Genomic DNA, 13,480 nt, shown 5'->3' on the forward strand with positions numbered 1-13,480 from the left:
CGTTATTTCGTTAGCTGAACTGTGTGCGGGCTTATTTTTTATGTTATCAGCTAATGAGGACCCAATGTTGCAAAAGTAGTCGTTAAAATGTTTACATATATCATCTTTATTTGAGATTATTTCATTATTGATTATTATCTTGTTACAAGATTTGTTGAGAGTTTTTGACTTGTTTGTTAGTATGGTATTAATTAGATTCCATGTTTTCTTTGAATCATTTTCGCAATTTTTAAAGAGGATGGTGTAGTGTTTTTGTTTTAAAGTTTTTTTTAGTAATATTATTACGAATATTTATGAATTCTGTTTTTAATGGTACGCTTCCCGGTTGTTTTTTTTAGTTTAAGGTGTAATTTATTTCTTTTATTAATTAGTTTTAAAAGGTCTTTGGTTATCCAATCCGGGTGACATTTATTTTTTGTGTACTATTTGAGTTTATTTTATTTTTGAGGTAGTTTACAAAGTTGTCAAAATTTGATATCGAATCCTCATTTACGTTGAAGTTGTATTCTAACTGGGCGTTCTAATTGAATGTCAATTGTCTTTCACATCGCAGAACGGTTGCGTTTGCTGCCACTGTATTTGCAGTACTTGCATATCACCACACGCCCTCCTGATGTCGTCATCACTGTACAAATTGACTTAACCAGCCCAGAGACCTTCGCGCCCTAGTGGGTCGTCCTTCTGTACTGGTCTCTCCTTCTTCTTCACTGTCCTCTTCAAACACATCGAGAAGATTTACAGTGGGACTTGCGGCCAATTCCTCGCATCTCTCTTCAGACTCAGTTCGTTCTCTGTCAGGCATCTTCCGCAGGTCAAGCACATGTCTTGGTACACCATCAACTATGATATTGTTGACTGAATTAAGTCCTGTCACCCTTCCTTGCCTCCAGCGTGATGTGCATCTTTTGTCTACTGGTTTGACCGCAACGACATCGCTCACTTCAAACTCAGTCGATACTTCCTCTTCTATATTCACTTGCGCAGAAGGGTGCCTCCATGAATAAGTGTGAACCGAGCTAGAAGGCGCAACACCCTCATCCTTCTGACTCTTCGCAGCCAAATTATACCAAAATACTGCCTGCAGAGGATCGCTTCCACTTCTGGCTGCAGTTCTCTTTATTGTTCGATGATGTCGTTCAACTATACCATTTCCTGCTGGACGGTATGCCGCGCGAAATCTTTGACGTACATTCCACCTCTTACACATATCTGCAACACTATAGGAACGAAACGCAGTACTATTGTCCATGAGAACTTCACTGGGTGGGCCTCTTTCCCGAAACACTTCTTCCAGATTTTTGACAATCGAAACTGCGTTCTCTGATTCGATTTCCCGCCACACGGCAAATCTACTTGGCCCGCAATCGATGAGTGTGAAGAAACATTTCCTACCGAAATGAGTGACATCAACTGCCAAGCGACTCCAATTTGTTGCAACATTGAGGTTACCCGCTTCATGGGTTGACGGCGGTGGGTCAATTGTCCTGCATTGTATGCAGTTACGTACGCATCTATCGACGTCCTCTCTTCTCACCTCGGGATTAACCAGCCGGGCAAGATGAAGCGTTCGCTCTACTCCAAAATGATGCTGAGCATGTAAAGCTTCTACGCTTAAAGCACATGTTTGCTCTCCAGTTTCTTTTTCAAGTATCTCCAACCTCTCTTCATACTCTGAAGATTTTAAGTCTCTTTCATGACGTTTCCTGTCATGGCTACTCTTTACCCAGGCCTTGCAGACCCTAGTAAGTACATCGGCTTTATTTTTACAAGACTCTACAAGGGTGATCGACAATGTGAGATCAAATTCTTCTACAATCTCCTTCACCAATCCCAGACGCCGCTTGACGAGCATCTCTGACATGCCAGAAACTTTTACACGACTACTCCCGGTAAGTGTAGATCTCACCCAGCACAAAACCGTTGCCGAATCTGTAATTATTTCCACAACTTGAAGATTCCACTTCAGAGCTAGGTTTAATCCCTTCAGGACAGCATCTAGCTCCGCTATGTTAATATGCGCTACATCGGTTGTCTTACGCAGCCATGCGGCGTCTTCAACAGTTCTTCCCTCAATTTCCAAGGTAACTCCAAGGGCCAGATTACTTGCATCACAATAAACTCTGGCATCACCTAATGATTCAGGCACTAGCCACTCCCCTTTTACAGGATCGTCAATTCTCACTCTCACCAGAAGCTCTTCAGCCATTTGTTGGGCCCTGTCGCCAACGTAATCATCCCATGCATGGCCTTGACACTCTCTCTTCATGAAGCTGCAGGCTGTCCTTAACCATCCACAGACAGGATAGTGCCCAGTCAGCTTGCCACAGATCGAAAATAATTCCCTTCTACTCAGGTGCGATCCTTCTTGCATTATGGGAATGTCATTGCCTCTTCTGAACATTAAACGTCCTACCTTATCACGTTCAATACGCAATCCGAGCACTCTTGCGCCCTCCAGCTTCTCGGGAGGCTTAGTTACGAGACCGTAAGTATGCAAGTGTGCCGCAACCTCTTCAGCTGATATTATGTTTTCATTCACTATAATGTCATCGATGTAGCTATCTGTGCCCCGTCGCACCCTTTCGTCAAGCGAGAGCACCTCGTTTACAATCCGTGTCATAATTTTGGGACCACACTTTAACCCAAAACCTAATCTTGTCAAGCAGTATGTTTTGCCTTTATACTTAATAAGTTGGTACTTCCAAAGTTTTTCCTCAATGTGCACTTGTAAATATGCTGATTGGAGATCAAGCAACTTTAGAGGTTCACGTAGCTTCCTCCACTTCCGAAGTGTCTCATCACACACTGCTACATCCTCACCAGTATGGCACTGAACACTCTCGTTGAGTTCACGATAATCCAAGACAGGACGTACTTTTCCCTTGTTCTTTTGGATCACAGCCATTAAAGGAAGGATACCACCGGAGCTTCCCTTCCATGGCCTGAGCCAGCCCTCGGAGATCCACCTTTGAATCTCTTCTTCAAAAGCTGCCTCCGCTTCTGGTAACTTAGTGCTTCTATAGCACTCTACAGTGTTTTCTAATTCAGCGGGAGAACCTCTCCACACCCAACTCACGCACCAGTTTCTTCCGTTGAATGTAGCTTTAAAATCCTTGTTCTCAACAGATATTCTGTCTGCCGAGGTTTCACCAGACTCGACACAATTCGCTCTGTACTCGTCTAGTCTGCTTCTTACGAACTCTACCCTATCGCACATTATCGTAACACCACCCAGTTTTTCGATAACGTCCATGCCCAGTATAACATCGACTGCACTTAATAGTTTTTTCACCACCACACAGTCTACCAGTAGCGACACACCATGCACTACTATCTTGGCGACACCTCGCCCCTCACAAAATACACGACTGCCATCAACAGCAATCACATCACAACCAGGACCTTGTACACTACACAGCCCACTCATCACTACTGTACGAGAACACCCTGAGTCAACGAGTGCACGCACCTGCTTTCCATTGACTGCAACTTGGATTATTGGTAGCGCCTTTATTCCTGATTCAGAAGAACTGCCGGCGCACCAGTTCTCCTGCTTCCGTTTCCCTTCTCACAGTGCCTGGCCAAGTGACCATCTTTTCCGCAGTTCCAACAGACACTTTTCAGCTACTCACAACAGAATTTGACCAAATGTGGCCCACCACATTTAAAACAACGCCGTCTTGCATTTGGAGATATTGCGACAAATTTCTGTTGGCCCTGAGCCACCGCCACGACAGGCTGATCCACGAGCTCTGCCATAAGAGCTCTAGCACGCTCCATGATTGTTGACAGCGGCATTGTCTCTACTTTTGGCTGCGCGCGCAATTCACGTGATACCACTAAAGGCAGACCCACTATGAAAGCTTTCATGAGGAGAGCATCCGACGTCACACCCGCTAGCCTTGCCAACCTCCTCAGGTCCGTCATATAGACGTCGACCGGCTCATCACGCCATGTGCGCCTCACGAACTCCTCATAGGCCAGAAACGGGTTTGTTGCGAAGGCACAAATCAACGCATTTTTGATGGCGTCACCATTTCCCTTATCCTCTGCACTCAGCTCATTGTAGACAGCAAATGCTGGTCCCTCCAGAAACATCGGGATGATCGCGCACACATCCTTTACTTCTTTAATTTTTAAAACCAACTCGACTTTTGTTATCCACTGAATAACGTCTCCCTCGCCATTAAAACACCTTAATAAATCTCCGAGTTTAATATTTGACATCTTGCCCGGATAGCTTGTATTCTAACTGGGCGTTCTAATTGAATGTCAATTGTCTTTCACATCGCAGAACGGTTGCGTTTGCTGCCACTGTATTTGCAGTACTTGCATATCACCACAGAAGTGAAAGGGATTCTGAAGGATATCCTTTTTTAGGTTATCTAAGTTAATACGTTTATATTCATACGAAGACGTTTTGCATTATCGCAGTTTGTTAGTGAGTACGAAAGTGTGATGTCGGAAAGTACATGATCTATGATTGTGTTAGTATTATCTGTAATGCGTGTCGCGTGTTTGTTGTTTATTTTGTTCAGAATGCTATAATTATTTTATTTAATTGTGTCTGTGTACTTACGTGTTTGAGTATTTGTTGAGTCAAGTAGATTTATATTAAAATCTCCAAAAATAATACATCTTTCGTGTGCTTCAAGTTGGGGGCTAAGTTTATCCAAAAAGTCTTGATAATTAGTACTAGGCTTTTTATACACTACACCTTTGTTTAAATTAAGTTTGTTTGTATGTATCCACAGGAAGTTGTTGTCGGAGTCGTACACGTTGTTGATTACATTAAAGTCCATGGTATCTAATATTGACACTCCCCCTCCAGCTCCTTGTGGGCGGTAGGATGCTTCATGCCGGTAACCTTCTAGATTTACGTACTTTACTTCCCCTTCTTTCAGCCATGTCTCACTCATCAGAATAATATTGAAACTGGAATTTGTGGATTTAAGTAGACATTCTATATCTTCAATTTTACATTTTAAACTTTTTACATTAAGGTACATGAATGACAGAGAAGTTTGACCTTTTGAAGTACAGTGAGGTTTTATATTGGTCCATTTTTAAAAATTCTAATGTGTTTCTTTTTTTTGTTTTCTTCTCGTCTACCTGATTATGTTGTTTCCGTTCTCTGCTTCCGGATCCCAGTTTTTTGGAGTCTGCGTGTATTTGCTATTTAATGTACTTTCAGGGCGATTTCTTATTTCATGGTATGCTATTTGGTCAGTGAAACTAGCTTGTTTAAACATTAGAACTATTTTTTTAATTTCATAATTCAGCTTGGACACATTAAGGTATCTGTTTTCTGTGACTGGATGTATAACGATGTTTGTGTGTTTAAGATTTTGTATTATATAGTGGAGATTACTTAACAGATTTGTCGGCGATTTATCTTGTTTACCTGGGCACAGAATAACGGTATCCGTTTTCGTTAAGTTTTTGCTTTCATGAAACACATTTGACATAAAATTATCAATCGTAGCATCCGGATAAATGTGACTACAGCATTTTGCACGAATCGGTTTGTAAACCCTGTTTGTCACCAAATATCATAATGTTGTAATAATTGTTTTCACTCCCTCCGGAACCGTACCTTGGTCTGCAGACGAGGGCGGTTGAGTATTGCTGGTTGATGTTGGTTTTACGTAATTTATGGAATTCTCCATTGATTAAATTTCATTATTATTTTTGTCTATGTTTGAAATCCTATTTATGATTTCACGTTGAAAATTTTCTAGTAGTGAATAGATATTGAGAGACATCCCTTGGAAAGTTTTAAAGTTTTCGTTTAGTTGGTTTGTGATGGATTTCAATATATCATACTGTTGTTCAGTATCGTTCACAGATGTCATCACATTCACAGATGACAGGGTTTCTGTTTTTAGTGAAGATTTTTTTTAACTTCCTTGCAAATAGTGCAGGTAAAAGCATTTTTATTTTGTTTGTTCAATTTACGAAAATTGCTCTCGGATATAATATGACAACATGTAAAGTGAAAGTTCTTATTGCACGTCTTACATAATAGATTTTCGTTATCGAATATCTCAGTGTTGCAGGATTTGCATTCCATTATTAATATTTTTTATAAGTATTATTTTTCGAGCAGGAGTAAATGAGTATTTGTGATTATTATAATCCCAGAAACTATATTTTATAATGACTCACTTTTCGTAGAATTACCCATTTCTTTAAATTCAGTGTATTGGGTAGGATTTTTATTTAAATTTTTTTTCTCGTTCACGATATATTGCTCTTTAAAATGTTGTGATTTATACAATGGTGTGGTAAAGGTTTATGTTGTTTAATTATTCTCGTGGGACAAAAATAGTTTAATTCAATGTTAGATTTCGAACAAACAAACAATAACACGTTTGACGTTACGTATTTCACTTTCACACTTATTTCCACTTTAATGGGTGAAGATTCAAAGATTGTTAGAATAGTGCCAAGAGGCAATGTTGTTTAGTTACTTATTCACTGTGGTTTACTGGTTAAAGTTATTTTAATACAAGTTTATTTTTTATTTTTGACGGAGCAAAACAAGTTCACCTAGCGGTTGACAATTATGACGTGTGAAGTGATAGATAGTGAAGATAGATTGGACAAGACAGGTGTTTCAAATATTTTATTAAAATCTTTTCAAATCATTGATGCACATTCGAGATGAGATGAAATATAGTGTAAAAGATTTATCTGATGGTTTTGTAATGCGTAGAATGAAGCCCATTTAAGTTTAAGACCATTTAATAATTTTATACCAATTTGTCAGTGAGAAACGATTACAATCACCAGAGCGGAATTCGGTATTAAGCCAAATAAACACGTGTGTAAGTCACTTTGTTTATGCATTCCAAATTAGTAATTTGATTTCTGATAATGATTAGTAAACTTTAATAAAAACATGATTTACATTCAATTAGTATAATTGATTAGAGATAAAGATATTGTTATCAATTATCATTTGGTTCAGTTTTTTTTGGAGGTGTGCTGCGCCTTTTTTCCAGTTCAACTATTTTTTCAGAATTTGCAAACACAAAGTGAACATTGATTTTATGTTACCGGAGATTAGAAATGGAAATGTTGAAATGACGTTAGTATAAAAAGGGCGTGGCCCCTTCCTTCCCCCCTCTCTGGAGGGGTTTTCTTGTGAAGAATCCGAAGATAAAAAGACAATATCTCGATTTTAAATCAAATTTATTAATTGAAATTAAAATTTGTTTTTATATCTTGTTTTAAAAATCTAATCAGGCATCTAACTAGTATTTACTTTGTAATGTATGACCAGAACAACGTCATTACTATGTTTTATGTATCTACAAGTGCAAAGTTCTAACCATTGGTTTTAACCGTGTCAACCAGGTTTTTCCCAGCAAGACAAAAATAAGTCAGCACCTACTTCAGTACACAGACCACATATTTAAGGCCCCGTAGTAAGCGTTCAAAAATGATTTGAAAGAGAGATATATAAATACGAATATTAGAGGGAGCGCGCTAATAATGAAAAACAATAATAATTAAACGATACTAGGAAAAATATTTTATAAAACACTCGTTTAAAATAGAAAAAAAAATGTCTTGACAAATGCTTAATTTGCATTTAAAAATACACTGAATTTTTAGATACTTATAACATATTAAATAACATAACAAAACGTGTTTATAATAATTTTCAGAGCATGCTTTTCTATTTTTTTTTTTATATCGAGGGAATTATAATCAATAACAAATAACATATATTTTTTAGCAACTTTAAAACTTTAAGTGTTAAGGATAAATATTTTATAAATCGATCGAAATTCGGAGCTTAAAGTTTCTGTATTTATTTTTATATCTTAGAACTGCGGGTCACTATCGTAACGCATATCACCAACTTTTTTGTCTACCGAGATACTGCAGCGCTACGGAAATATTCAGCGGACAACGTTATATTGTTTGATGCAGTGTTTCCCAGCCTTCTTTATGCCATGCCCCACCGTAGTCTTTTCAAAAGTCAGATGCCCCACCAGCATCTTTTTTAATTAAACAACAGGTAAATTTACAAATCATATTGTAATATGTTTGTAAACATATGAACCCCTAGTGAAATTAAATAATACCTATTCTAATACATTTATTATAACTGAAATGAAATTTCTGCAACTATTCATGTTAGCAGAAGTCAAGCTTAATGGCAAAAATTCGCATTCATACTAAGGAAAAACCATTCTCATGTTTTTACTGTAACTATTCATGTTCACAAAAGACAAATTTAATGACTCACATTTGCATTCACACTAAAGATAAACCATTTTCATGTTCTTACTGCGATAATTCATGTTCACAGAAGTCACGTTTAATGAGAAACAATATCACTCATACTGTCATGCTTAAGAAAAACCATTCTTACTGTAATTATTACACACATTATCACTCATATTTAGGATAAACCATTCTCATTTTCTTAGTCTAACTATTCATGTTCACAAAAGTCAAGCTTAAGAAGAGACATTCACACTCATACTAAGCAAACCCCATTCTCATGTTCTTACTACGATCATTCATGTTCACGGATACCCGGCTTATTGTTACAAATTCGAATTCATGCTTAGGAAAAATCATGTATCATGTTCTTTTTGTAATTATATATTTTATTTTAGGAAAATTAACAGTTACTTGGTTGTTTAATACATGTGCAATTTACTTTTTTGAGAAACCAATTATAGATTTCCTTATTATACTTAAACATTGTATATTAAACAATTAAGCAGTATATTGTCGACATCCTGCACAGTTTATGTCTTTTTAGATACTTATTGAAATTGTTACGGGTTTCATTACATTTTAAGTAAAATTTGGCGTATATTTCAATTTTGCACATCTCAGACATTTTTTGTAGGTATGACCGATGAGTATTCCCCTCTATATGTGGAATGCCTACCTGTCTCATCTCTGAAGGGTGGTGCCCCCCACCGCTGAGGCGTTACGCCCCACCGGTGGGGCGTACGCCCCATTGTGGGAAACACTGGTCTAATGTCTAACATTGGGAACACCACCGCATGGAAAATCTATACCTCTAGCTATTGTCCATTTTAAGACGACAAAATTTCCCTAACGTGTCCATTTTAAGACGACAAAATCTTAACGACGTAAGCTGGTGTATTGGACAGACCTGCGGTTGAATTTGCCCTTTCAAATCTCTAAAATAAAGTGGAAATCTAACGACATAAGTGATGAAGTCGTCTATAGACAAGATTCGTCGCTCAGCCCGGCGTAATGGATGGACCTACGGTCAACGTTGCCCTATCAAGCCTAGAAAATCGATCTTTCCGTGGGGTTTATTTGAATTATTTCTGATGAACGTATTACTAAAATAATAAAATAGAGGAATCCATCAGGTTACTGATTCATCGTCTACAAAAATAAAATCTGGTGCTTACCGCTAATTATAAAGTAATTTTTTTTTATAAAATTTAAAACCGTTTTACACAATATATTTTAATGGTAAGGTCCTGTTTTTATTAATCATAAATACAAATAATTTACATCCGTAGGGATCCCTCTAGAAACAATTGAGATTTTAGTAATACGTTCATCAAAAGTAATTAAAATGTGAGCGTCGAGCAAACCCCCGTTATTAGAGTCGTATGTCGCCTTAAGAGGTTACCTATAGATGGCTACCCATAATGCAGGGTTGGAGACTTAGATTTAGAGGTGTGCTTTAGAAGTTCAAATTATTATCAAATACATGCTTGATACCAAGACTGTGTAAAAGTTGCCAACCACAGTTGAAATGATATACATACATGCATGCAGAGAGATTTATTTATTGGACAATTTGTATAGCGCCGCTTTTATGAGATATATTACCTCAGGGGCGCTTTACAGTTGATGCAGGTATTACAAAAAATATAAATAAATCAAAAAAGTGAAGTACAGGAACAGGCGACACGGAGATAGAAGATGGAGACTCTGCAGCAAGAATCCTAGGTGGTGAAGAAACTGGAGCAGCTGCTGCAGCGAAAGAGTCCACCAACAGTGCTAGCACGAGGCTCGTCATCCATCCAGGTATGTGTCTGCTGCTAATAAAGCGCTGACAGAATATCCTCTCACAGATACCAGACCTTGGCAGCACCGCTGTGAGATGCGACGAAGATAGAAGATGGAGACTCTGCAGCAAGAATCCTAGGTGGTGATGAAACTGGACCAGCTGCTGCAGTGAGAGAGTCCACCGCGTCCACCAACAGTGCCAGCACGAGGTTCGTCATCCGTCCAGGTATGTGTCTGCTGCTGATAACTTTACCAATAAACGTGTTTTAAATTTTAGAAAGCTGATTAACAAACAATGTTAATGCCGGGTAAATGGTTGTTTATCAGTTGTGTAAAATTTAAATGTCGTTTATTAGTAAGTGGGGTCTGTCTAGTCTAATTAATTAAATGCAGGAGTTCAGACAAATTTCACAATTTTTGTAAAACGATTGGGTCATTTATTTTTCGTCTGTTTTCTAGAGTTGGAAATATTCATTAACGATAAGTTATTTTTGCTAATTTTCTTAAAGGGATGTAAAGTTTAAAATTTGTGATGCGCTATCTTATTAAGAGGAACGACTGCGAGGCCTTTTTCATGTACTACTTAAATTAGGAATTGAGGCAAAAATACCCAACCTAATGGAATAATATTTTTATTCAAGATATGTAGCTAATATTTAGTATGGGTATTTTTGTAATTTTATTTATTTGTGTATTAAATTTCAATATATATGCCATTAAATATGCAATTTTTCATAATTTTAGAAGGAATTGGCATTTTTCTGTTAGTTAATTGTAATTGTTAAAAAAACTTGCTTTACCAACTGTTTGAATATAATGAAAAATAAAACAACGTAAAAATGTGTTTTTTGTGTAGAAAATTTAATTTATACGACAAATTTTTGTTCCAACGTAAATCGGTCGTTTGTGAATTAATTTTAGCACGTCAAAATGGTTCATTCGTATAGTAAATAAAGCGAAATCATTTATTTATTTACAAATTTATTTTAATTTAATTTAACTGCCCGTATTTTATAAATTAATCTTTGGATTAAAAAAAAAACTTTCAGTTTGGTTGGGAATTTTGTCCTCAAATCCAAATTTAAGTTTTGTATGAAAAAGGCCGTTCCTCTTTACGCGTTCGTTTGCCAATATCAGTAATATCGTGATAAATTTGTTATTGAAAGTGAAAAGTTAGTTTATCTTTGCAATTTTCGCGTTATGTGTTTAGTTAAAAACTAGTTATTATTTTGTTCAGTGACATATTTATCTTGCACAGTGAAGGTTATTAAATTAGGTTTTGATTTTATAAATATCTATTTGCCAATATCAGTAATATCGTGATAAATTTGTTATTGAAAGTGAAAAGTTGGTTTATCTTTGCAATTTTCGCGTTATGTGTTTAGTTAAAAACTAGTTATTATTTTGTTCAGTGACATATTTATCTTGCACAGTGAAGGTTATTAAATTAGGTTTTGATTTTATAAATATCTATTTGCCAATATCAGTAATATCGTGATAAATTTGTTATTGAAAGTGAAAAATTGGTTTATCTTTGCAATTTTCGCGTTATGTGTTTAGTTAAAAACTAGTTATTATTTTGTTCAGTGACATATTTATCTTGCACAGTGAAGGTTATTAAATTAGGTTTTGATTTTATAAATATCTTTATTGTGACTCAAAGTGATTTAACAAACTAAAAACATTACATAATTCATGCGTATTTTACTCTATATTTACTTATTTTAACTCCTTATTTACTTTAGTCCGTCTGTCTGTAACTCTGCTTCAATGAACTCTAGAATTTCGCTTCAACAGTGTCATTTTCAAAATTGAAGGGGTTTTTTGTTTGGAGAGATAAAGTATCTACCCATAATATAATATTTCGAAAATAAAATTATTGTTATTATTTTTTTTTCTTTATTTTTTCACAATGTTTACATTAATTATATACAATATTATATAAATCAATACGAATAATGGGAACCCATTAAGGCGCAGCCTGTGCCTGGTAAGAGGACAATATATATTGTCCTCTTCCCGTAGTATGTTGATCCAGTAAGAAGTTGTTAGACTAAGTTGATCCACCTTTAAGTTATTATATTATTGTACCCAGAAATAAACAAACGACGGGCATTTAAAACATAAACAAGATTACATTTTGTCTAAGCGGTTTGTGTTTACAATAGTGTTTAGTGTAATATATGGTGAATATTTTATGAGAAACATAAATTGATACAAATTAAATAAAAAAAAAATTAACTGCTTTATCGAGAAGCCATAATTTTAACTCTTTTAAATATTGAGGAAGTTTAGTAATCACTTGAATAATACAGATTTAAAGTACGAGGTCGAATGAAATTGCAGTGTGTTTGCATTTGTTTTGTGTTTGTTTGGGAGTATAAAATACATTATTATTTCTAATGTTCATTCTGTTTTCATTTATTTCGAATTTATTTTTGTTTTTAAAGATGTATTTCATAGTTTGCAAAATAAATAGTTTACGGAGACAGAATAGTTTAGATTCTTTGTATAACTTATCTGTTGAAAATTTTCTTTTCCGATTATACATAACTTTGATGATATAATTTTGAGTTATTTGTAAAGGTTTTATACGTGCATGAAGCGCACCACCCCATCCTATTATTCCGTATATGAGTGAAGATTGCACCAAAGAAAAATAAATAATTTTCAGTTTTTCAACATTGAGCACTTCTTTTAGTCTGTAAAATGTGTATGTAAGATATCTTAATTTACAGACGGTATTATTAATTTGTGACTGCCAATTTGATTTTGTATCAATAATAACACCTAAATATTTGATTTTCTCAACTTTTCCGAGTTCAAAGCAAGATGAGATTTTCAAAATTCGAACTAATTTATCGAGAATTCGGACAGTCCGATTCAGTTAGTGGAGTCAGTATGGAGTCAGTTCAATGTATCACTTACATAATATATTTTTCTATTATTGCCGGCAACCCTGGCGTTTATTGAAATAACATTATCATATACAAACAAGTAACCCGCCTCACTAGAAGATTTCTGTTCTTAGGCGGGTACATATTTATGCTTACATATACACATACATACATACGTACGCATGTATTTATTTATCCGTATATATACCTTGTGATCAATATATACATATAAATTCATACACATACATACACACATACTCATGCATGCACATGATCATAAAAACATAAGTATACAAAGTTTAAATAAAATTAAGTATTGGAAAATGTTATAAGGTAACAAATCAAAAAATATTGTAGAGTGTACATAGTGTCATAAAACCAAAGATCTAGTAAGAATGATTGGAGATTGTTACAAGGTTATCATTGAATGTTCATAGTAATCATAAAATCAAAAATCTAAAAATAATTAAAAGGTTTTCGTAGGAACTTTAAATTCACATAAATGGTAGCGTCTAAATCTAAAAATAATAACATATAAAAAAATAGTTTAAACA

General features: G+C 35.5%; 1 protein-coding gene across 1 annotated transcript; it reads right to left on the minus strand.

Annotated features, from left to right (window-relative positions):
* Window positions 1-622: 622 nt before the first annotated feature.
* Window positions 623-4,098, minus strand: LOC149410864 (uncharacterized). The gene is made up of 3 exons (XM_089648355.1): window positions 3,685-4,098; window positions 1,907-3,352; window positions 623-1,048 (listed from the first exon to the last, which is right to left on the minus strand). Exons 1-3 carry the CDS (start codon window positions 4,096-4,098, stop codon window positions 623-625), a joined length of 2,286 nt encoding a protein of 761 aa, XP_089504481.1.
* Window positions 4,099-13,480: the final 9,382 nt, after the last annotated feature.

The sequence above is a fragment of the Hesperophylax consimilis genome, chromosome 27, assembly GCF_061612785.1.
Source record: "Hesperophylax consimilis isolate HC1 chromosome 27, BYU_Hcon_1.0, whole genome shotgun sequence".
NCBI lineage: Eukaryota > Metazoa > Arthropoda > Insecta > Trichoptera > Limnephilidae > Hesperophylax > Hesperophylax consimilis.